We start from the raw sequence: 25,984 nt of genomic DNA, 5'->3' as shown, positions 1-25,984 counted from the left end.
GTCTTAAAGTATCTGATATTTACTGTACTTAAAGCTGCAGTGGGTAGAAATGGAGCAAATATGATTTTAAAAAAAGTTATTTTTATAAAACGGTAACCACAATATTTCATTTAAAATGGTATTTTGACATACAATTCACCTTTTAACAAACATTGCGCCTCCTGCGATTTGAAAATTGCCATAGGCCATATTGTAATTTAGATAAATTTTCGATTAATTGTGTAGCCCTACTAATTTGTCTCCTGCTGTTTTATGTTCAGATCATGGTAACTACGGTTGGTAAAGTCATATAGCTCCAGGTATCCAACAAAAGTCACCACAATGACAAAAAAAAAACCCTAATGGCGCTTTTCCGCCCCGAGTTTAAATCATTTCAGCTCGAGGCGTTCAGCGCGCTCCTGCAAAAAACGCGAGGCACATAGAGCTGAAAAACATGCAAAAGCAGCGCAAAACACTTAACTCTCACTGATATCAATTAACAAAAAGCCGCCCCAGACTGCTAAAACGTGCTCTGTATGATCAGGTCCTTTATCATCCTAAACTCTTGTTTGAATTAGGTCTAAATTAGGTTTATCTTGAGGATTTACACCGATCAGCCATAACATTAGGACAGCATGGACACCCTGACCGGTCTGCAGCTACACAGCCCCATACGCAACAAACTGCGATGCACTGTGTGTTCTGACACCTTTCTATTGGAACCAGCATTAACTTTTTCAGCAGTTTGAGCTCCAGTAGCTCTTCTTTTGGATCGGACTACAAGGGCCAGCCTTCGCTCCCCACGGGCATCAATGAGCCTCGGGTCTGACCCTGTCGCCGGTTCACTGGTTCTCCTTCCTTGGACCACTTTTGGTAGGTCCTGACCACTGCAGGCCGGGAGCATCCCACAAGAGCTGCAGTTCCGGAGATGCTCTGACCCAGTCGTCTAGCCATCACAATTTGGCCCTTGTCAAAGTCGCTCACATCCTGACGCTTGCCCATTTTTTCTGCTTCCAACACAAAGTTCAAAATGTTCACTTGCTGTCTAATATATCCCACCCACTGCCAGGTGCCATTGTAACAAGATAGTCAATGTTATTGACCTTAATGTTATGGCTGATCGGTGTATGTAGATTGCTGTTTATCTTTATAAATCCATGAGATGCCAAATGTATACATACTGGATCTTCAGTGAATAAAGCAGAACGTTCATCTTTCATGTGTCCACCACAATGAAGATAAACCATGTTGGGGCCAGGGAGCGAAAGCCACTGGGGAACCATAGCTGTATTGTGAAGAGAGGTCCTAAGGATCCTTGGGTTATAGACAAAGTCCTTATGTAAAGTTACACTCTTGTGCTTCTTGTCAGTCTCAGAAAGAAATCTTTCCCAACACATTTTAGGAACCTTTATGCAAAGAAAGTGATAAATGCATGTGGTGGCAATGAGCATGAGCTGCCATGAAGTTGTCCTCCCCCAGAAGACTCTCTGAATTAAAACCTGTGGCACACTTAATTTTTTACTCCAGTGCATTTGTTTCTCCCTCATGGATTGGCGGTTTGTTCATGTGGAGAGTACAATCCTGTATTATTTCATGTTTGAAAAATCACACAGCTTTTTTGTATGTCCTTGCTGTAGGATCATGATTTTTCACACACCAGGACTGTGGCTGTGCCCCTCTGTCTGACTGAATTAGGTTATTGTGCCAATTTAATTTCCAGAGGGAACCACCCTGGTGGTAGGAAACATCATTTGCTAATTAACAAGAATGTCTCCTGGCGTTTTCAAGAAAATGACTGTGCTCCCAGAGGCTTGTTAAAAGTGAAGTTCTGATAGAAAGCACGGCTGTAAACAGGAGTAATCTGCAGTAACAAGTCCGACATGGAATGAATTCTCCAACAAGTGCAAAAGTAAAGTGAAAAGCAAAGTGATTCAAAAACGCCCTTCAGTCAATATCTGTATTGTTCTAAACATATATTGGTTAACTTATTCACCTTTGTGCTATTCTACTGCTGTTCTACTTTTATTTAATCTCTTATCCTTGAGAGACAAACCTCCCTGTCCATGGAGTTGAACCAACTCCACGAGGCATTAGCACTTGGCTGAATCGATTCAGCTCCTATATTTATCCAGGCCTTGACAGATAAGCATCTATTGAACGATTCACACGGGAGCGCCAGCAACTTCAAGAAAAGCCTCTCAGTGGTACATCTGTATAAAGCTTCAATGAGGAAATCAATGTGTGTAGCTCCCTGTGCTTGAACTGAATGCATGTGAATGTGAGGTTGTAGCCTGATATTGTTAAAGGTGCTCTATGTAAGAATCAGAAAATTGATTGTGGCCGTTAAGTCAACGAAAGTCAGCGTCCTGTTGCTCGCGCAAATAAAGACTGGAGAAAACACAGAGCTATTAAAAATAATTTTAATGTAGACAGTATAATGACACCACTTTTTACAGATGGAGCTCACTAAAACAGAAAGTCCCATAAACTGTAGTATATTATACAGAAGAGGTCCTTTGGCAGCACTCAAGTGCTCTTCCATGTTATTATGATACCATCTGCTGTGGTGTTGAGGGGGCAGCCAATAGAGACAGCTCGAATCAGAATTTAAAAAGGAAGAAAAAAAAAAAAAAACAATAACAAATTTTATTAAGCACCAAAATTGCTACAGACAAATTACCTCTGTAGAAATTAGTTTCTGTTTTTGTGATGCGTCTTCTTTCTTTTTCTTTTTTTTTTGCTGCTGGCTTACTAGACTCTATCAGCCAAATGTATTTTTTCTTTTTATTTAAAAAGAAAGAGGTAAGTCAGTTGAACAAACCAATTACAAAATGCTAAAAGCTATAGTAGCTTTACTGACATAGTTTATCTGTCAGCTGTACTGGTAAATGGAGCTCACTAACATTGTGCTACAGATGCTTATTGCCAATGTCTATTTTCTTTGTTTGGTGTGCTACACTTGGATACATGAAAATAAGAGGACATTGCTTGCGTGCATCTTGCAGAAAACTTGAATCACCGTAAAAGGCAGTCATGGAGGTTTTCCACATTTAGAAAATGTTTCATGAACCTTGGACCGAAACTATTTCAAAGTACCACAATGAAACGGAATCACTGGTTTAACTCTAATTTCATATAATTAAATACAACAAAAGCGGCATTTTAGAGATTCAAGGTTTTTGCAGGATGCTGGCAACATGTTGATTATATTTAACTGCAGAAACAATGTATGGAAAACATTTAAAATGCTCAGTAATTTCCCATTAACTGCATGGAGGGTGTGAACTGTCGAATACAGAGGTTGTGAATATATTTAACAGGGCATCTTGAACCAAAGTAACCTTGTTTTGTACATAAGACGCATAACAACATTCATTAGAACAATTACTTAATCAGATGCATATTCTGATAATGAGCCAACAGTGATACAAAGTACTGATAGCCATCATAGTGAACTGTATTAGACCTGTGATCATAGGGGCTTTCCTTTAAAGGTCCCATATTGTAAAAAGTGAGATTTTCATGTCTTTTATATTATAAAGCAGATTTAAGTGCTGTATAAATACTGCTAAACTATCAAAGCACTCAATATACGGAGAAATACACACAGCCCGTTTTCAGAAATTGTGTGTTTGAAACAAGCCGTTAGGGTTTCTGTCCATTTGTGATGTCACAAATATACAATATATAGATCATTACACGGTTTTAAACATAAACATTCTAAATGTGTCCCAGTTTATTTCCTGTTGCAGTGTATGTGAATAACATCAGCTGACACGAAGTAAACATGGACCCAAACTGTTAGCTAGCAGCGCAATTCCGTTGAAATGCACTAAAACGGAGCGTTTCAGACAGAGGGTAAATACAGGTATATTCAGGCAGACAATATGAGGAAAATAAAGTGTTTTTTTTAACATTACAGCATGTAAACATGTTCTAGTAGAAACACAAAATATAATTATGAACCTGAAAATGTGCATAATATGGGACCTTTAAACTTTACCCAAATATAACATTGCTGCTTCGTTCTCACTTCTGGATGTTTGCAAAGCAAACAGATATTGTACACAGTATGTCTTTAACAGTATAACAGTAGATCATCATGTGTAAATAGGGTGTTCGGTAGCTTAATAACAGTGATTTCAGTATCTTTGAGGAAACAAATTAAACAATTTGCATTCACAAAACGAAAGCATTCAATGGTAGTCACTATACAACATTGTTTGCATGATTACGAATCTGTTTGAATAGTGTGAATAACTGATTGCATATAACACTGAAACAGTTGATTAACTATGTAACAGGACAGCTCGGTGCACTAGATGTACATATTTTGGAAAATGGTGTGTACAGTTTCGTTGGACTGGAAGTCTGTGAGAATAATAACAGCTATGATTTGGACTTGAGAATACATGAATACACCTTTTTATACTGTACTAGCAGTTCCCACTTCCCACCATAGACTGTATATAAACTTCCCACTTGCACTGTATGAGTGCAGCCTCGTCATCGGCTGCTTGAAATAGTCAACCGCATGAGTAAGACTTGCAGGCAGGCGTGAGCATCTTTTTACAGTATGTCACTTGGCTGGGAAATCAGTGAAACAAATGACCAATCGCACCAGAGAACTTAATTTATTAAAAAACATTTAGCCAAGTGCGGCATGAATGTTGTTCTTGATATGGTGCTTTAGCTGAGATAAGAAGTGGTGATCAATATTAACACATATTCTGTTTAATAGTTAATTAAAATACCACAACCGCAGGTAAATACTGTTTATATGTCTTCAGTTGACATTTATTTGAGTAGTAACAGGCAAAAAACTTGACTTTGCTTCACAACATTTTTACATTCATCCTGACAGAAGTTCATTAACTGTTAACCTCCAACACTGGGAACATCAACTGCTACTGTACCACTAGTTTCAGACTGTCCAGTCCAGATACATTCAATAAATGTGAGATTTAGAATAAAATCATATACAGAGAGTTTTAACTATGATGTAAACTCTGAGCCTCCATCTTCACACTGAAAATGACTTTTGTAGTTGGGCATAATGGATCACTGAAACCAATTACCGTTCTGATATACTGGGGCTTCATCTACAGTATGTTCTAGGATAACCACACACATGCTGGTACTGATGAGAGGCACTATTACACCAATACAACACGGGTTCAACACTCTGCTGCTACTTCTACTAGTGATCATGGAAATATATGTATCAGTAGGATGTCTGTTGGCGGTGACTTGGCGGTTTCCTTCAAAATAAGACATCTACAACTTTAAAAAGTGACATTACATTTAACAAAAATGTAACTTTTGTAATGAATTGAAGTCATTTAGGTCATCAGTAACACTTTCACAGACTGAATCATCTATTTTTTAGAAATACTGAATGATAATCTTAGCTTATGAATCAACCAAAATGAATGTACAGCATTTTGAAAACAAACCTGAATAACTGTAATTTAGACATTTTGAATGACAATACATATATAAGTAATGTTTTCAAGTGAGATGATTGTTGAGAGTTTAGGATATCATCCATTTGAAACTGATAATCAAGTTTAACAGTCTAAAAATGTGCTGTGAGCTCTCATAACATCAGTTATCCTCATTTAACTGTAACTGTGCTCTCCATGATTAACGTGTGCGATCTACTGAGAACTACATCTTCCATTTCAAATAAATAATTAGATAAACAAAATAGCTATAGAATTTGGGCCGAACAATGATGGTTTACTAAACCTAACCAAGTAGTCTTGTTGCATATTTGTTTTATTTTCTTTCAGTTTATAATGTTAACTGTGACCGCAATATGGGAGAAAATACTTAGAAACGTAATTGAGAATGCAGTTTAGTTTATGGGAACATAATTTTGTAGGACACAGGGTTGCATTTAGACAATGTTGATTTAATAGAAATGATATAATATACTAATATGTTAAGGTCCATTGATAACAATTGATACATTGATAACAGCACTGTATGTGTCACACAGTGCCAGTTATATATGAGTAACTTTTAGTGTGTTTTGTTTTAGCAGTTGGATTATATGAATATTGATGACAACATATTCATCACTGAGGAACAGTGATTGAGACGGAGTCCTGTTACAGTGCACTTCAGCGTTTACGTGGCGTCTTAAATGCTGCCCATCAAATGCACAACTGCACTACGGCCCCTGCTGATTTCTAACAACACCACCCACAGTCAGCCGCTTACTGCCTTCCTTAAATGCAGACTGCGTTTCAGCCCGATGCTTGACAGTTCCTCATACTGTCACTTCTGTCTTGCTGTTGGTGACAAAGTATGGTTGTGGAGGCATGTAGCGAGTGGTGTGCAGCTCTCTCTCAATATTGATGCAGAGTCTCTTTGGGCCGTAGCTCTGTCGTAGCCCCAGCATGTCCTTGCTCTCCCAGGATCTCAGCCCCCCCGGGCTGGCAGCAGTGTTGGAGCCGTAGCACAACGACTGGGAGCTGTGGTTCTTGGGGCTTTTGTACTTGTGTCCATTCTGCTTTGCAGACAGCTGTCTGGGTGGGCTGTAAGGATTACTCGGCTCTGGCTCCATATCCACAGCTTCCATGGGAAGGCTGCCCTTGGTTGTCATCTCCATCACTTGCCGCCGGTTGCTGTAGAAGCTGTCATTAGCTTTCTCTGCTACCAGATACAGATAAACAACATGATAGTTCTTTGTCATTTTTCCCTTCATTAGCCATTGCATTGTAGTGCAGAACTAGACAGACAGATTAAAAATAGACCTAAAGTCACATTTTGTTGCTTAAAAAACAAAGAGAGAAAAGAGACAAGTAGTCCAACCTCACATCATCAATCACACTTACTTATTAAAATAGGAATTTACTGTATGCAAAACTCACATTGATCATATTATTCAAATGCTGTAAATGTCCATGAACCCACACACAAAAAAGTCTAATATATACAATTACAGTTGAAATGCAGGTTTTATATATATATATATATATATATATATAACCTGCATTTCCACCAGGCACGACGGTGCCGCCGTATATATATTTATATATATATATATAGTGTATATATAGCCTACTGTACATATATATACTGTATGTATGTATACATACATACTAGGGGTGTAAGAAAATATTGAAATTTCAATTTTTTGAGTTTTGCGATACTTTTTCGATTCTCCCAACCGCTGTATTGATTTTCTAAATAACGCTTCAAACTTACACTAAATTTTGGCGAGGAAAACTGTCATGGCCATTTTCAAAGGGGTCCCTTGACCTCTGACATCAATATATGTGAATGAAAATGGGTTCTATGGGTACCCACGAGTCCCCCACTTGCAGTTTGAATGTGTTATTTTCACCTATTCTAAAAATGGTGTATTTGAATATCTCTGCATACTGGGGTTCCTAAACAGTCTTATTATTGCATAAATTGTGTATCACTGGAAAGCTGAGACTCTAGTAGCTATATGACTATAGTAGCCATTTCACATAATGACTTTATTTACTCTGATTTTTTTTTACATATGGTGGTTTGTCTTTATACTATAACAATTTTCCTAAAATTAGATTTTAAAAAATCGCAATGTAGTCGCCTTGCTTACAGTATCGCAATATATTGAATCTTTACCCCTGTATCATGATACGTATCGTATCGCCAGATTCTTGCCAATACAGCGCCCTATTACATTCACCGGTATATGTATAAACCTGTATTTCTTCTTACAGCTACACTTAAATCAGTCGAGCACTAACAAATAATGATTGGTTATTGTGTTTTCCATATCAATGTATTAGTAGCAACACTATAATAGTATAACAGAAATAGAACTGTAACCTGTATTGTTAATGCAATAACCCTACTTATTACTTAACGTCATATTTAGTTTCCTTAATAGAAATTATAGATCACGTTGTATTTGCATCTTTACAACAAAGAACTCTGCCCTTTACTGCCTTGTCTTTGATTTATGTTTTATTCAAGCATCTTTTTTAGAAGAATATTAACATTAAATAAAAATTTAGATTAAATTTTTTTTTATCTGCAAAACATGCAGAGGAAGTGGAAGTGCTTTATAAGCCCCGTGAGTGTATGCATGTATTCATTTCAACAACCTCCACCAACAAGTTAGGGCAGCTAGAGGCGAAACCCAGGGCACAGATAGTCTGCCAAGCACTGGCCACACCACTCATTAAGATGTCATGATGTAATGACATCACATGTTTCCCCCATCCCCAGTGGAAATTACGCCCCTGGTGCACAGTAATGTAGAATGCTAATAGTGTTTACTAAATTGTGGTAGCTTCAAGCAACCTGTTACATGAAGTCAGAGCATGCTTGAATATATATTTTAACATTATGCCTTCCTGTCAGCGTAAAACGTAAAATTACATTTGTGCCAATTAAAATATTGCAAAATAGATTGTGTGTGAGAGGTCAGTTAATAAGTATAGTAAAGTATTAGTACGACACTGGGAACTCGGTGAGCATGAGGTGGTTTGCTAGTAGATCACTGCACACTATATCTTGTCTTTTGGCATTTGTCCTGCCATAATCAGCTGCTGTAATTTGCTCATAAAAACCACTGCAGTGTGACTTTTTCTATCTCCAATCAGGTGCAGACAATGTATGAAAACTACTCACTTGAGCACTAATTGAGCCTGAGCACACAAGCTCCAGCATTAGCCTTTTCTAACATTTCAAACTTTTTTTTTTAATGAAATGTCTCCCAGATAACCTTTAAAGTAGTCTCTTCATCAGCAGCAAGCTGCGACTGCACTCTGGGTCTCACTTCTCGGTACAGGAAAGAGATGTAGTGATGAGCAGCATATCCGTTACAGCAGCTACTTCACTAAAACCCACATCAGTGCCGGTAGATGAACACACACATTACGATCACGGAGGCTCACATGGCTCACCACGTACAGTAGAGTTGCATCTCTTCACCACTCCCCAACTCATTTGTGTTTTGATTGCCCCTGATTGTCTCCTGTCCCCAGTCTCATTAGCTAAGATTTGCTCTATTTTTATTTTCCCTAATGATCAGTTTGTTTGACGGCACTTCAGTGGATTAGCAGCGGAGAAGCTTCATCTGCTCGTGTGGATCACAAAGATAGTGAGCGGTTTTATGTGATTGGACCTACTACACGCATGCTGAGCTGTCATCCCTTCCATCACAGCCAATTGTTTCATCTATAAAAAGACTCCAGTTTCACCGTGCTAAATAGCATCAAGTAGATCCACAAATACCTACACTCCACACTTTGATTCTGCATCTTTCTTTTATTTCTTTTTTTCTCTGCTAAATTTTTAAAAGCGAAGCGCACAGGCAAAGATGATTGTTGGCCAAATTAGAGGTCAGTGACGATTTGTTCTTTGAAATGCCACTGTGATGATTATTGTTGCAACAGAAATCAAAAAGAAAAGCTGTGGAATATAATTTATTTCCAAAGCGGCTGAGTTATTGTTTTTCACTTTGTTAAAGGGCCAGTGTGCAGCATTTCGGGGGATCTTTTAGCAGAAATGGAATATAATATTCATAACTATGTTTTAATTATGCCATGTTGCACCGGCACGCTACAGTAGCAGGCTGTTCTCATACACCGTTCATAGCTATACCTACGAAAGGTAATGCACTTCCATTTGTGTATACCACGAAATCATTTGTATGTAATCCACGTATCGTGAACCAGGAAGTATAAAGTCCGACAAACGCCGTGTAGGGACGAGGTCGGGGTGGATGGGTGGGTCAAAAAACACTAGACTTTCACCCAGGAGACCGGCGTTCGTTCCTCATGTGAAACCAGAAGTCAACGTTGATTTATGTGTCAAGTAACATCTGTACTTTAGGTACGCCACTGCCGGAGTTATTTTAATCCAAACCCCGCTCTTTTCCTAAACCTTACCAAGTTATATTGTTGCCTAAACCTAACCAAGGTATTTCCTGTGAAGACGGAAGTTTATTTTGAAAAGACTGTATGCATATAACAAGCAGAAATTGGCATGTGTTGCTGGACATTCATAGGAAACCGCATGAAAAATGAGGAATAACTTTTCATAAGATATCGTACGAACGGTTGTATGAGGATACGTTGACAGTAGCCCAGAACGGACAAACCAAACAATGGTTATAGCAATAGCCTTTCGCCCTTTAACGTTACGTGAAGGTCACCGTTAGTTCTCCGCCATCTGACTACTGTTGCTCCTAAAGTAGTGTTATTATGGTAAGGATGGCCTCTGAGCTAGGCGAACAGCGTTACCACAGTTTTGTACTCGGCGGCTCATGTTACCGCAGCCTTGGAAAGGGAGGAGTGAGCGGAGGGGTACTCAGTTGGTTGAATTCTGCAACCACACCACTAGATGCCACCAAACCCGAACCCTACACACCCTACCCTAAACCTCTACATTTTGGAAGTGTGCCTGACTACATATGTGCTCCACTCCACTGTAACATTTAGACTGTCAACATCACCTGTTGGCTGTTATCAGTATTTTATTATGAGCTCACAAAATGTGTACTATTTCCATAATGAACATTAAAGGAATAATGTTCTTATTTTGCACTACTGTATCCCTTTGTCCTTTTTCCTTTCGTTATACGATTTGCTGGAATCTATTTTTATTTACCTTATTGACACACAAACAGGCGTTTGAAAAATACTTTAGCATCATCTTGCTGAGTGATACTATTTTGGTATTTGGTATTATTTCATGATTCAAAGGCTGTTTGTCCAGACACTAGCTACAGAATTTCCAAAATTAGCACATGAGAAGAACAACAAACCTGCTTCTATAAATACATTTTCAGCTCCCCTCTCTGTTGACATTGATAGAATATGGATTAACTGACAAGGATTTCTGTCAGCCAGAGATTTGATGGAGATTCAAACCTACAAGTTTCCTATTTAATGACAAATAAACAATAAATCCAACAACACATGCTGTAGGATTCTTGCTGTATCTGAAGTAGATGAGTTATAAACGACTGAAAAATGGCCAAAGCCACATTGTCTTACGTCATTTTAACGCTAAACCAAAAAGAAAGAGATGACAGTGAAGCTCACTAATAACTGCAGCTAGCAGAACATTTTAATAACGAGTTTTTTGTCTGTTGAGACAAGCAATGTTTAACACAAAATTAACCACATTTAATTTGACTGGGATTCTTAATCAGATGAAACCTTACCCACAGCCTTGAGCGTGGCGTACTTGTTGAGATCCTTGAGAGGCTTCTGTGGTTCATAGGGGCTGGTGATCTGTCCCATGGCCGGGTAAAGCTGTGTTATCAAAGTTGATGCTGAAGCTGCGTTGTTCATGTGGTTGCTGTCTAAAGGAGGGAAAACACAAGTCGTTAACGCAAAAAATGCAGTGTTTCTGTTGTTTGCAATGACAAATTAGACCATTTGTTTAAGTAAATTATTAATATGACTGAATGATTTATTTAAACTGGCTTGGTTTCCTCTAAGTGATTGTTGCATGATCCCAGGATATTAATTAGCTCGATGGATGGATGTGAATATAGAATAATTGTTTCTGTAACGTGGTAGTGTCACTTTCCCTTAAGTAGGCTTTTTCTGGGGACCCAGCTGGAGAGTCATGACTGCTCTTTGTGAAACTGTACTAATCCTACAGTAGACATCTGGTAAATTAAGGGGTGCACAGCAAAGAGACTGGCCCCCTGCCTACTGGCATGACAGAGCAAACAGATGTTCAGAGTGCCTTTTCTCTGCTTGAATGTACCAATTCAGAGGCGGTAGTTCGAAGACTGTGCTGTGTGTTATCTGTATATCTGAGTAGAGATATCAACATGTTTATGGGCCAATACTTGATGTGGATAGTTTTGATCATTCATTAGTTACTTGCTCCTTTTTGACCTCTTAGAAAATCACAATAATTATATTATATGTCATGAGGTTGCAAATTAACGGTCAGGTGGAGAATTTGCGAAAGGATAGCGCAGCTTATTTATTTGCTCTGCAAAGAAGACAAGAATGGTAAATGGATGGTAAATGGACTTGCATTTATATAGCGCTTGTCTAGTCTTCCGACCAGTCAAAGCGCTTTACACTACATGTCAGTATTCACACATTCATACATGCAGACGCTACAAAGGTGCAAACTTTGCCCATCAGTATCTAATCTAAATACTCATTCACACAGCAATTTGGGGTTTAAGTGTCTTGCTTAAAAGACACATCGACATGTAACCCGGAGCAGCCGGGGATCGAACCACCGACCTTCCGATTGGTGGACAACCTGCTCTACCCTCTGAGACACAGCCGCCCAGAAGAAGAAACCGTGTAATTCTCAAAGCACCCGCAGAGGGTGAAATGGAGTGCTCCATGGATGACGTATTTTTGTTAGCATCACCCTGGTTCCCTCGAGAGAAAAAAAGCCAATGAGATTTTTCCATTTGGTTTTGGATCATTGCAGAAAATAAACTCTGTGGCAAACAAACGTTTATGATATTAACACGTTTTGTTCAGTAAGATAATCTTGTAAATGCAATCGCCTGTACTAAAAAGCTAACGTGAGGCTATAGACAAACTACACCACGGTATACACAACGAGGCTGTAACGGCAGAGGAGTCGGCGTGACGACGTTTAGTAGTCTCATATTGTCACTTTTTTAAGACACATTAAAGTTTAAAAATTAATGAGTGGGATATTTATTGATTTGTATTGTATTTTCATCTAACTAAAAACCCGTTCAAAAAACCCATTGACTTCCAGACAAGGGAACCGAAAGTGCTAAAATGCTAACTAATTTCCGTGTTTTAGGACTCATTCCTGTAGCACTCTATGCACCCCTAACTGTGCTGCCAAGCAATAACGTCTTGGTGATCCTGTGCTATTTGCACATATTTAATTCAGGTAACATGCATTTGGCGCAAAATCTGCCCCTTTCTATGCAAATGAGCCTCATTGCAAAAAACAGTCCAGTTCACAAAGGTCAGCGCTAATAGCCACACGCAGTTACAGTGGAATTATCAGCGTCTTCAGAGAGTTGTTGGTTACTGAAAAGCATTTATAAAGGGTGTCTGTTCAAACTCATTTATTTTGGGATGCAATGACAGTTTGGTCATGAAAAATAAATGAATAAAGCTACCATACGTCATTTTTGAAACTGAAATGTTGCTGCTGTGCCACGTGCGTAAATGCGCACAGCGTCTCTCTGAATGGGGAGACACACTTATTGTTTCTGCTGCAGATATTTAATAAACTCAAAGTGTCAAAAAACTCTTAAAATAAGAGAATGTAATTATTATTTTCCTCATCAATGATGTATTATTTCACCCACCTGCATATTTGTGCTCTGCGGCACAATGAAAGGAGAAAAGTTAAACGAGCCTGGGTCGGATGCAAACCCGGTCTGTGTGGCCCGTCGGGTCTCCTCTCACCCCTCACAACCTTGGCCTCAACAGCATTAATCCTTTGTCACATGGATAATTGCAATCAGACTCAGCTTCAAAACGTTATGGGCGTGTTTGTGCTGTGATATCATTAGCACAATATCTTTTATGAATCAGACGTTGAGACGGGGCAGACAGTGGTTTCAAATGATACACAATTCACGGTGCTATCAGCGACCGCAGTCCATTCTTTGTGAATGCACCCCTCATTGTGTTATTTGTCGTGATGCAAATGGTTTCTTTGAAAGGTAACCTGGCTCAGAGGAGTTCTCCATATTTATCTGCTGTAGGTCCGGCACTAATAACTTGAATATGAAGATAAAAAGATGTCCAACAACTCATCAATGCCGTTGTTAATGGATAAAGTTTACAAACTTTAAATTGTGGGGAGTCCACTAGTCCTTGGTCTAGAATGTGTCTGATAAAAACAGATCATTAATACAGAAAATAGGTTAATTAGACGCTTATTCCCCACTGGTCAGCAAGAAACTTTATTACTGTGCTAATTAATTTTTGGAAAGTCTCAAATTATCAATGCTGTCTCATGAAATGATGCAGAGGACAGCTTTGACCATTCTTTCACTCCACTGCACCTCAACAAGGGGGTGGTGTAATGAGTAAGATCAGATTTGGAGGTCATTTAAGGTACCGCTGCGTTCTCCTTATGACAAGGGTGTCTTATAACAAGCTCCTGTATTATCCTGTTTTATTGAAAGCCTGATTGAAAACTGTAGTCGTTGAGAAATACGGCACAATACCTTCACGTGTACGGATAACTTATTAAACTCAAGTGATGGATTCGTCTTCATAAACCCTCATTGATTTAAAAAAACGGCTTTACTAACTAACATTAATCAAATCTATCTGTGTTGCCTTGTGAGGTTCCTTTCAGGGCTTGTTGACCTGTTTCAGTTTCCTACCATTCATCCTAAGTGGGCCATGCACACAGGCTCTCATTCAATTCAATGTGATCTTGTTTAAGATACATGTCAAATTAGATTATCTGCTTCCATAGAATACATTGAATGTACTTCACTTGTAATTTATTTAACCAGGATAATACTTGTTTAGTATGTTAAAAACACACCATACAATGAAACACATAGATAAATCTAGTTTTCTTTCAGATAAGCTCATTGAACCATGGAAAACTATTTTTATAAGGTCATTAGTTGGACCATCCGCTCTGGAGCAAGTTTGTAAGCTATAGCATTTGAGTGGTCACCTGACTATTGTGCTCATCTGATACTCCAGTCAAGGTCAAGGTCAGGGTATCCCCTTAATGATAGAAGCCACCGAAAGTAAATAGTTTAAATGATGTACACTGAATGCTTTGGTCAAACTATTTTCTATCCCAGTTAGGGCTGTTAATCGAATAAAATATTGTATTGTCCATAATTAATCGCAAATCAATCGCACATTTTTTATCTGTTCAAAATGTACCTTAAAGGGAGATTTGTAAAGTATTTAATATTCTTATCAACATGGGAGTGGACAAATATGCTTGCTTTGTGCAAATGTATGTATATATTTATTATTGGAAATCAATTCAAAACACAAAACAATGACAAATATTGTCCAGAAACCCTCACAGGTACTGCATTTAGCATAAAACATATGAACAGATCATAACATGGCAAACTGAAGTCCAAAAGGCAACAACAGCTGTCAGTGTGTCAGTGTGCTGACTTGACTATGACTTGCCCCAAACTTCATGTGATTATCATAAAGTGGGCATGTCTGTAAAGGGGAGACTCGTGGGTACCCATAGAACCCATTTTCATTCACACATCTTGAGGTCAGATGTCAAGGGACTTCTTTGAAAATGGCCATGCTAGTTTTTCCTTGCCAAAATTTAGCGTAATTTTGGAGCCTCCTTTGTGACAAGTTAGTATGACATGGTTGGTACCAATGGATTCCTTAGGTTTTCTAGTTTCATGTGATGCCAGTATCTTCACTCTAGCACTCGAAACAAATTTGCATTAACGCGTTATCACGTTAATGTTGACAGCCCTAATCCCAATATTGTCAAAAACATTTCTTTTTTGAGCTTGTCTGCGTGTCTTTAGTATCTCAAATTTCCTATGTCTATATATAGTCTAAGATGGGAATAGATTTCAGTGCAGTTAATAAATGAGGACAGTTGTGAACATCTGGTGCAACTGTGCTATTTTCAGGATGCCAAACTGGATTTAAACTGAGGTTGCTTGTCTCCCTCTTTAATGTTTATCTAACTTTGTGTTGACTGAAGTGTCATTTGTTGTTTGTACTGTTGTCAAAGTCACAGCTTTTACGTCAGCTGCTGGAGGAAAGTAGGCCACTTCTGGGGACTTGTAAGGTTAAAGACTCCATGGTTGTTGCTGGAAATAAGCGAGTTAACACTCCAGACACAGACACCACCCTGGAACTCATAAAAGATTTAAGAGAGTATTTTGGGAGCTGTATGCCCCAACATAAATGGTACAAGGAGAAGGGCGCTCTTATTTACAGGCAGCCTACTTTCAAGTTAGTGAAAGTATTCTATTATCTCTGAGTCAATATCTTTCCATTACATCAAACACCATGTTTATATCGTATATGTGCATTATTCTTAATTATTAGTTGATCTAATTTATACCTAAAGTTATGTGTACATTGTGACAAAAATCTAGATGTATAAAACCTATTCCAAAGTGTCGATGTTGATTTGTTTGTAAAAAGAAAACATAAAATACTTTATTTTGGGGTGATTCCATTAGTATAAAGCAATCAGAGTACAGTCATAGGTCATAGCATTTAGCCTTTTTGTGTGTCATTTGTACGCCGCGCGACTAAACTATGGTAACGGCCGCAGTTGGGTTGAGGCAGCAAAACCACTTAGTTAGGTTTAGGAAAAAACGTCATGGTTGGGCTTAAATTAAGTACGTAAACTAAGTAAAATACATACGGAAACAACGTAACACAACTACGAAAAAACACTTCACAAATGTCACTAAAAAACACGTGATAATAGTCACCAACGTAACTTAAAGATAGGGTCGACGATGTTGGAAAGCTAGCATTTTTTGAATGTGGCATCGCCTCAGGAGCTCCGTCTCAACCCACCCTCTCCCCTCAGGGCTTCTTCCAAGGCAACGCGCACCACACACATGCACGAGCAGCGCCGCATCATAACTACTTCACAGACACAGAGTGGAGAGAGGACCTCAACTCAATAACGCTACCTCATGACAAGTAACCGCGGCAGTGATACTTTTGGCTGAGTTTTCTCTTCCATTCTCTAGTAAAATTGCGGCGACGACGCGCTTTAAGTTCAGGCTGGTGCACGCCAAGGATAGAGTACGAGCAGGGAGGCATCTGATTGGTTCTTTCCAAGCGGACCGCGAGGCAGTGATTGGTAGACGTTTTTACAGAATTACAGCAGCTACAGATGACGGCCCTTTTCCGGTCCTTTTTCAGAGCTCATAAGTAATGGATCGCTGCCGGGGTGTAAAGACCATTTCAACCAATATAACAAATAGTGTAGACTAGATAACTTTCTCACTTTTTATACTACTTTACTAACTCTTACTGTAGCATTTATACGTGGATGTGTTTACATTGCAGTCAGTGCTGGATACATAGCATACAAATGACACGCGGAAATCAAGAAAGGTGAAATTATTGCACGCTAAACGTCTTGCGCATTATTGTGGCATTCATACGCCTTTTGGTGCGAACGGGCTGAATAATAAGAAAATGTGCACCTCTACATGTATTCACACCACTGCTACACGTTTGTTATTGTGAATCACTGTGTTCAGAACCTATTTTTGAATAGCAAGTCTAACGTGTTGCATACTGCATAGCCCCTGTTTAGTAAATGTATGTTACAATAATACATTATATCACAATTTGTCAGTATTGTGTCCTAGAGCCATCACTTTGCAAATTCAGATCAGATCAGCTTGACTGATGTAACTTCCATTCTTGAGCTTCTAAAAGAAAACAAAATGAACTACAATAGGTGCAGAGCTTTTGTGAAATAGCCCATGTTACTCTGGAACAACCTTATTTAAATTACTTTCTAATTTTGTAAGTTAAGCGTGATACAACTGGCGCTTCAGGATATGACAGTGGTGTAGAAAGTTATTTTTTCACACTATTAGAATACATTCAAGGAGAGACTTCCCTTGCATCAGTCAAATTTAAGAGAAAACCCTGGAAGTGCACCACTCAAAATGGAAAGAAAAAGGAAAATTACAATTCATTCAAGTTGGTAGTGATTATCCTAAATTAACCCATATTTGTCTTTAAGAGAGCCATAATATCGTATACACATACTTCTTCACACAGGTCAGACATTATAGCTAGAGGACAAATTTGGTTTGCATACTTGGCGAAAGGTTGAAAAACTATTTAAAATAAGTTTAATTGGCTAATGCCAATGTGTGTCTGTGTTGTCAGTATAGTGAAAATTGAAGCTAACAATCTGTACATCGTCACTTTCTCATTTCAACCCACGTGTCTCCATCCAAAGTTTTTTTTAAATTATCTGTATTGTCAGTTTGTAATTATCTCCTTAAAGATTTGAGGCTACAGTATACAGTATATGGCAGGTGGAAAATATAACCTACATTTGGTAGCAATTTCTCAGCTGCTGTCAGAGGTAATGCTGCTGAAATACATTTCTATCTGGCAGTGGGGAAATGGACTGTCATGCACCAGTGGAGTGCTGGCAGTGAGCGGAGACTTTGTTCTCTCTGGCTGACTGCCTGGAGTAAAAAGAGGCCACACTTCACAATTGCCCCATGTGTGCATATGGCCAGCAGGACATGAACACGATAGCGCTGGTAGCCAAAGAAGCCCAGCTCACAAAATCTGTATTACTGGTGTCTTGAGGAGAATGAATCCCACGTATCCCAGTCTAACAGATTTGTGTTATCTTTGACAGGCAATAGATGAGGAACAGGGGCTCCCTTTGGAGCATTTCAATCACTGCTTTGCACCACTATCCGTAATATGCAGTGACTATTATAGCTGGGGCACAGTCACACCTGCCAGTAGAAAGCACAGCTGGAGAGGACAAGTACAGGACGGATCCAGGTGGCAAAAAATATCACCTCACCTCTTGTAACCTTGTAAGGATTGCTGTCAAGAAAACAACAATCATCCCTGTGCTGTTGTCAGCTCTATTACACCGAATCCATCCCATACATTCCTGTAAGATACACACTGTACCATGGCTCTCCAGGTGCAAGGTCACCAAGCAGACGGAGAGCTACATAATTATCTTCTTCAATGTAGTAATGCATTAATTAAATAATAAATATTCAACTTGAATAAAACATAAATCGTTTCAACATTTACACTGCAAAAGTGCTCGTCTAAGGTGTTCCACAGCAACTAGTGCAGCCCGTCAATTAATATCTATCTAAGGCTGCAGAATTATTCAAAATTTTAACAAAATCGCAATATGCCCTACTGCAATTTTCAAATCGCACAATTTGTTAAAGGAGAAATGTGTCAAAATATAATTTTAAATTAATTATATTGTGTTGCTGCAAAGATGTCCTGGCCGACACATCATATTCTACAGACTTAAGAAAACATCTTTGTTTGGTACAGATCCCTGCTAAAATCACACCATAATCATTTTTAATATGTTTTTCAATGAAAATGAGAATAACGATGTAATAATGATCATTCCCTCTATTATCGCAAATCATATCGTAATTGCAATATCGGTCAAAATACTCGCAATTAGATATTTTTTCAATATCAAACAAAAGTAATATCCTGTCCTGTGGCTTCTCATATTGTGATACCCTGTTATACACCTGGGAATCTACACTACTGTATGTGGATAGGATGAATGTGTCCGGTGTAACCACGACTTCAAGCATTTGTTTAGACTTCAAGTCAATTTCTTCGTCAATACGCATGTAAACGAGAGGTTTATGCTCAATAAATAGGGCATGGAATAGCTGTGTCTCTGGCCGCAGAGCAGCGGCGATGCACTCAGCTGTGTGTGTAGTTCTGTTAGCTGAAAGCCAAAAACACCTTCCAAAAGAAATAAAAACTAAGCACACTCTTTTCCCCCACTGTGTTTCATTTACAATGTCAGTATCAAACAGGCAACAAAAGGTGTTTTAAGAAAGTGTGAGTCACTGCAACCACATGAAGTCCTTGAGCATGCAGCCATTATATTATGAAGTTTGGTGCAGCAGTATGCAAGATTAGCTGTGGACAGACACAGAGACGAACACACACACACACACACACTCACACACAAGATCTCCTGGCAAATTTTTAATTATAAAATTATTCAAATTTATAAATTTATAATAATTACAGACACCGTCTGCTCATTGAAAATGCTTAAATATTTGCGTAACTAAAGCCTGTCTTTGTATGATGAGGTCATTTGAGATAGTCATCTGCCATGTGTGCCAAGAACGGCACGGTTTTCATTCCAACCACAGATTACACCAGGTGTTTCCACTAATTAGCAAACCTTCCAAACTAATCAGTGAGATCACCTGCTGTACTCAGTTGTTATGAGGACATGCAAACGGATGGCCTTCAAAAGCACATGAATAATCGCTGATATTTGCATCTGCCTCAAATTAAATATCTTGAGAAGCATCTAGATTAAGGGAAATCACTACATCACTTAATGTAATTAATTCATTTTTTATTTGTTATACTGTAACTGAAGCACTAAATGATAACCTGGATTGATTAATTATTTTATTAATTCCTTGGCTTCTACTGTACAGGATGTTATCTGTGTAATTAATTCACAATATGCTGCATTGGACCCAATCAGTATCAGGAGAGTTTATCCTCAGTTGAGCCAAATAATTTTACATTTCCTTTTTTAAAAATCCGTTATTCAGATAGAGCAGGTATTTATAAATAAAGAATGCAACCATAAAAATGCTCCTTGTGGTGTCTGTAAAACTTTTTTTAATGTGAGATGCCATTTGCCGTAATTATCCCGCTCACAGAGAGAGGGAGGGAGGGGAAGCAGAGAGACCTTTATTGACTGGAGCTGTCAAGGCAGTAAGCAGGTTAGCATTAATAAGAACTCCTCTCTGTCGGTGCATTTCTGTGTGGGTGTGTGTGTGTAGGCGTTGGTGTTGAGGAACTAGAGAATGAGAGTGCGATATAATGTGCGAGGCCGTTGCATACTATAAGGATTGTCTATGAAGCCGAGCTCTAGGTTGTCGGTGGTAATTAGTGTATATGTTAAGTGATTGCTGAGGGCATGACTAATTGCTCCATCAGCCCGCAGGGTTGTGGAGAGACCTTTTTTTCCTTCCAGCACTTCAGCTAATTCAGGAAGCAAATAAACAAGGCTCACTTTATATTTGTTTAAAACAAAATCTCTGAGTATCTATTGAAATTGGTTGTGGTGGTGTGATTCTGGTCAGCAAAAGCAGACGGCAGCAGAAAGAGTGAATAGACACATGTGGTTAAACTCACTGCTCTGTCATGTGAACATATGTGTAGGTGTAATAGCTAGGTGCTGCTGTGTGCTGCTGACGTCACAGTACTTACGGAGACTGTTAACTGTGACTCTGGTCTGTAGGTTCTCGTAGTGCTGGCCGAGTCCAATGTCGTCCGTATGTTCTGAGGCAGGATGGCGGATAACGTGTGCAAGAGCTCTGGAAAAGATGAAGAACAATCTCAGAGAGGACATTTTTCAGGGAATAACAAGTACAGATTCTGTGCAGGCGACCCGCTTTGCACTCTGTCATTTAGGAGGACTTGTTAGCGAAAGCCAAAGTAAAGTGTTTGTCTGTGTCGTGTCCTCTGAATAACCCTTGTGACAGTTCACAAACTGCTGGTAGGAGACAGGAGCTCAAACTGTGGTCTCTGGTGTCGAAGTCACATGTTTTGTAAGGCAGTCCTTGATTTAAATGGGTTAAAACTGAAGCAGCAGAGGCTGAGATATCCTGAACTTTTGTCCTTATGAATGCTGCGTTCCATTTGAACTGGAAAGTCGGAATTTCCAAGTTTCCCTTTAAAGTTTGACCCTCTCTACTTGCCTGCACTCTTGCACTCACACACAATTCATATTGAAAACATGTTCTTTCCTTTGGTAAGACAGGTCAAGGGACATATTTAATGAGAAGCTCCTCATGCCAGAGGGGTTGCTAACTAGTGTGGCTATAAAGTGCTGAGTCCTAAAACCTGGAAATGAGTTGGCATTTTATCACTTCCAGTTCCCTTGCCTGGAACTCAATGGGTTTTTTAAATGGGCTTTTAGTTAGATGCCTGAAATAAGGTCTGTGGTTAACACAAGCTTAAGAGATTTTAATGTTTTGTTCTACGATATAAAATACGTCAGTATTGTCCCATTTGTGAATTTTGAAGCTTTTACATGTCTTAAGAAAGACTGTTGCTAACAAGTGGCTAAATGAGACTACTAAACGGCATCACGCCGACTCGTCCGTCTTTACGGCATCATTGTGTATACTTGCGTTCATTCAACCATGGTGTAGTTTGTTTATGGCCTAACGTTAGCTTTTTATTGCTGCAATCGATGCATTCACATTTGAAAAATCATAAAAGTGGTGTTAATTTGTGAAGATTATCTTGCTGAACAAAACGTAAGTATCATAAACTTGTGTTTTCCACAGAACTTATTTTTCTGCAATAATCCAAAATCCAATGGAAGAATCCCATGTTGCATGTCAGAGGCCTCAGTCGATTTTAGGGGTGGTAAAAAAATCGATTCACCTATGTATCACGATTTTTTTTTTTTACGATTTTTTAAATACATTTTTGAATGCCAGAATCAATATATTTGCTTCATTTGAGCCTATGCAGAGGTAGAAGGAAATTACCGCTTTTATTAGTTTGAGTAGCGTGACGTAATATGCGTTCCGTATCCGTCAACCAAAACAAACCGCAGCAAGCCAAAACGACAAAGCAGAAAACAGCGGAGGGTCCACGTGGATACAACCTGCACCCTCACATGTTAAATCCAACGTGGTAAACACTACACATACAGTAAAGTATGGAAACACTTTGAGTTTCACACATTGCAAGAAAAAGCAGAGCTAGACATCACGGCTAAAGCTGCATGCTAACTCTGTCATGGATAGGAAACGTTATCGTATTGCGGTAATGTGCCATCAAGCCAGCCGTCACTCTCATCTCCGTGGTCAAATCGGCCAACGCTACAACTGTAGCGCACCTTTATACTGAAATTTATGTTAAATGCATTCAAACGGCCCCAGTGGAGCTGACCATGGATGTATAAAGAGAACGGACCTGACGGGAGAACTAGCACTGGACTTATACACGTGTGACTACATCCGGTTTTCAAAATAAGGTGTTAACAAAAGGATCTGCATATACAAAATACATATATGGAAATAAGATTGATTGTATTGTATTCACCAGAAGTATAAAACATTACATGTCCCTTATAAATTAAAAAGAAAATACCACTAATTTGTGAGGGAAATGTCTTTATTCTTTGATTTTTTCGGTTGCTGGAAAAAATGTAATAAATAATACCTGACAATGACTGATATATCTGATTTCAGGACATCTCTGACAACAATTTTACTGAATTAATTTAGATATTTTCAAAAGTAAAAGTCCCTAAAAGTGTATGATTCACCTTTTCCTTGAGTACACTTCTATAGCGCTGCAGAAAGATGATGAACTTTAACCACTGGATGTCAGCAAAAGCAAGACTTTTAACTGGTGTGAAGTTTTTCTTTCAAGTCACAGAGAAACCGCAGTGGCAAGTCATGTTTTTATTATGTCACCTGGAGCGTAATTTTGTAAAATATATGGAAACAAAAAGTTGCAGTGATTGAAGTGTCCACTGCTTGTTTGTTTTTTTATGTTTAGGCTATAGAGTAATATATATCATGACTTAAGCTATTCACAGGGCCTGTTAACTTCAAAACCATTTGTGGCGTAAGTTCGGCACCATCCAGATGTCGTGTAATTAACTTTTGTCACAGGTGTCAGCTCAGATTCAATTAACATTGTCTTTATTAAAAACTATACGCTCTTTCAGAATCCACCTCCTCTAAATGACAGTGTACAAGTCAACTCATTATGGTACAGTGTCTTCAACCACATGCATTAGTTTTAAAGAATGGAAACTAGCCTAGATTGCTACAGGCTAATACTCTTTCACTGAACGATAATGACAACACAGTGTCTCCTCAGTTCAGACATTGTTCAGCTCAAAATCAGTCTCTTGAGTAGACTGCAACAGAGTAATAAGCCTCTCTGTGTGCATATGTGAAGTGTGTTTGAGGAAACATTTAGTGTGTGTGAGTGTGTTTGATGCTCACAAGCACATCTGCAATCTGCAATTTTGGGTACAATTTTTTACATATATTCTAAAAACAAAAGTCAGCACAAATGCCATTTTAACAAACTGTAGTTGTACATTTTGCAGATAGTTAACAATAAATGACTGAAGTGGATTTGCAACCAAAACGGTGCAACAATACAGCTGAGCTTGTGCTTGGTTTCAATTGTAACATGCTGAAAATAAAATAATAATAATAATATAATAAATGTATCCATTTTTGGTGTTAACTATCTTCACTTTCTGGGTTATAGCTGGATAAAAAAAAATCTGTTTTAACTTGAGCAGGCACACATGTAACCGTTAAAGGCCAAGGACAATGCAATAAACATCAAAAACACACTTTTGTCTCATAGGGCTACCCCCTCTTTGTCGATTAGTCGACTAATCGGTTGTTTTTGGTCTTAGTCGACTAAGATTTCTTTATTCAATTAGTCATGTTTTAATGCTTTTTCATGCTGAATGACTTATTTCCAAGAAACTTATGAGCACATCTCTGGTAAACACCAGATTTAAAGTGGTGCTTCTGAGTGATTCTTTGTGGATTTTTACAGATCTGTCGATTAAATCAACTAATCGATTAGTCGATAAAATTGTGTGAGTGTTCTTTGGGAGATGACAGCCTTATTTTTCTGCAGCACTGACAAAAATGTGCTTGTGACTTATAGGCTACTGCTGTGCAGGCTGGATATGCAATGACACTGAGTGGCATCAAACTTGTCTCTAACTGGAGGAAATTGAGTGGTACAACTAAATCCATTTTCCCTATCAAATCCCAGGTTGATATGAGTGCAGCTATAAACTTCATGTTCATAGTGTTACACAGTTTTATTTACAAAACAAGTTGTTGCTTTGGTTTTGATTGAAAATTGGAGGGGTTTTGCGCACAGAGGCGAGATAACACACCTCAGGGCTCAGTAACACATAACAGATCAGATGATTTTGACAGAACAAATCAGAACTGATGATGACAGGACAAATAACTCTGAAATGAAAAAAGAAAAAAAGAAGCAAACATTGGTAACATGATGAACCATACCTTGACATGTTCTCTCTGTGTGGACGGTGCGTCTTTTCCAAACCCAGCTTGGTGAAAATCCCAATCAGTGCCATTATGGCCACGACCCCACATATGACATACACAATGAGGTTGGTTTTATCCTTGGCTGCGTCCTGAGATACGTCCACTTTGGGTGGAGGTCTGCCTGTCATCATCCACGGTGGGGTGTCGTAGTTCTTACAGGTGGTCTGGTCCAACCGGGAGCTCTGAAACGCGCAGCAGAACCTGAAGCCACAGGTGCCGCAGCAGTACAGGTAGCTACCTGTCCGGCACACGAACGGAGGATCCCACTGGCCCATCACGTCGTAGTAGCCTCGACACTTGTCCTCAGTGTGCGGGCTCTCCGTGACCTCCGTATCCGGTTTGGAGTCGTTAAACCCGGTCACCAGCATGAAGTCATCCTCCGCGGTCTGACCCGGCTCGCCCTCCGCCATAACTTTCACCAGAAAGTAACCGAGCAGCAGCTCAGTGCGCCGCATCGTTGTGCCTCACTTTTTACTCTCACAAGCCCGGACGCGTCTTCCGGAGAGACGAGACACAGCCATGCGTAAATCTAATTGTTCCAACTTCCATGCGTAAAAAGTGCGCTTCCTGTACTTTTTTCTTTCTCCTTGGGGGAAAAAAATGGTTATTGTGCAAAAGACAGTTCAAACTCTTTCCAAATTGAAGTCCAAAATATAGTTTGGAGAGAGGTATAGCATCACCTGTCTGTGCTGGAGGGTGTCAGACACCTCTGAGGCTGCTTCACTCCAGAGTCGGTCACAGATACAGAGAGAGAGAGAGAGAGAGAGGGAGAGGGAGGGAGAGGGAGGGAGACAACACAAAGTAGAAGAGACCCTGATGAGTGAGTGAGTGAGTCAGGAGGAGAGAGACATAAGAGAGAGAGCTGTGTGCAATAGCTCTATATGACCAGACAGCTATTATTGTGTTGAGTCTTAAATGATCTGTAAAGGTATCATCCGTGATCCAAATCACCTCAACAACAAAATTCAAAACACAGCATTGGAAGCTGCCAGGGCTTTAATACAGGCACTAATAATAGACAGGCTTAAATCCAAGTTAGTGATACTTTTTTTTACATTAGTAATACACGGGAGTAAAGAAATGCACAAAATGAAATGTGTTCCATTAAAGGGACTATTTGTTACTTTCAGAAATTGCTTGTTAACAGCGACATCTGTGGCCGTTAAATCAACGAAAGTCAGCGTCGGGCTCGCGCTTGCT

General features: G+C 39.1%; 2 protein-coding genes across 6 annotated transcripts in view; one reads left to right on the top strand and one right to left on the bottom strand.

Moving 5' to 3' along the window:
- mrtfbb (myocardin related transcription factor Bb) overlaps nt 1-25,984 on the top strand; it is an 87,595-nt gene that overhangs the window by 9,426 nt on the left and 52,185 nt on the right. The gene's annotated exons all lie outside the window — the stretch shown is intronic.
- shisa9b (shisa family member 9b) lies at nt 3,880-25,500 on the bottom strand. The gene is made up of 4 exons (XM_037793513.1): nt 24,740-25,500; nt 20,913-21,019; nt 11,162-11,302; nt 3,880-6,642 (listed from the first exon to the last, which is right to left on the bottom strand). Exons 1-4 carry the CDS (start codon nt 25,237-25,239, stop codon nt 6,257-6,259), a joined length of 1,134 nt encoding a protein of 377 aa, XP_037649441.1. The 5' UTR covers nt 25,240-25,500; the 3' UTR covers nt 3,880-6,256.

The sequence above is a fragment of the Sebastes umbrosus genome, chromosome 14, assembly GCF_015220745.1.
Source record: "Sebastes umbrosus isolate fSebUmb1 chromosome 14, fSebUmb1.pri, whole genome shotgun sequence".
Lineage (NCBI taxonomy): Eukaryota > Metazoa > Chordata > Actinopteri > Perciformes > Sebastidae > Sebastes > Sebastes umbrosus.
The sequence above is the reverse complement of the archived record's forward strand: the minus strand, read 5'-3'. Positions and strand labels throughout refer to the sequence as shown.

What these genes read in the sequence shown, in the direction of transcription:
- shisa9b (XM_037793513.1), bottom strand. Translation starts at nt 25,239, where the DNA reads ATGCGGCGCACTGAGCTGCTGCTCGGTTACTTTCTGGTGAAAGTTATG. An exon ending in AGTCACAGTTAACAGTCTCC is followed by an intron (nt 11,303 to 20,912) that starts GTAAGTACTGTG and finishes TCCCTCCTTTAG; the next exon opens with ACAGCAACCACATGAACAAC. An exon ending in CGCCACGCTCAAGGCTGTGG is followed by an intron (nt 6,643 to 11,161) that starts GTAAGGTTTCAT and finishes TGTATCTGGTAG; the next exon opens with CAGAGAAAGCTAATGACAGC.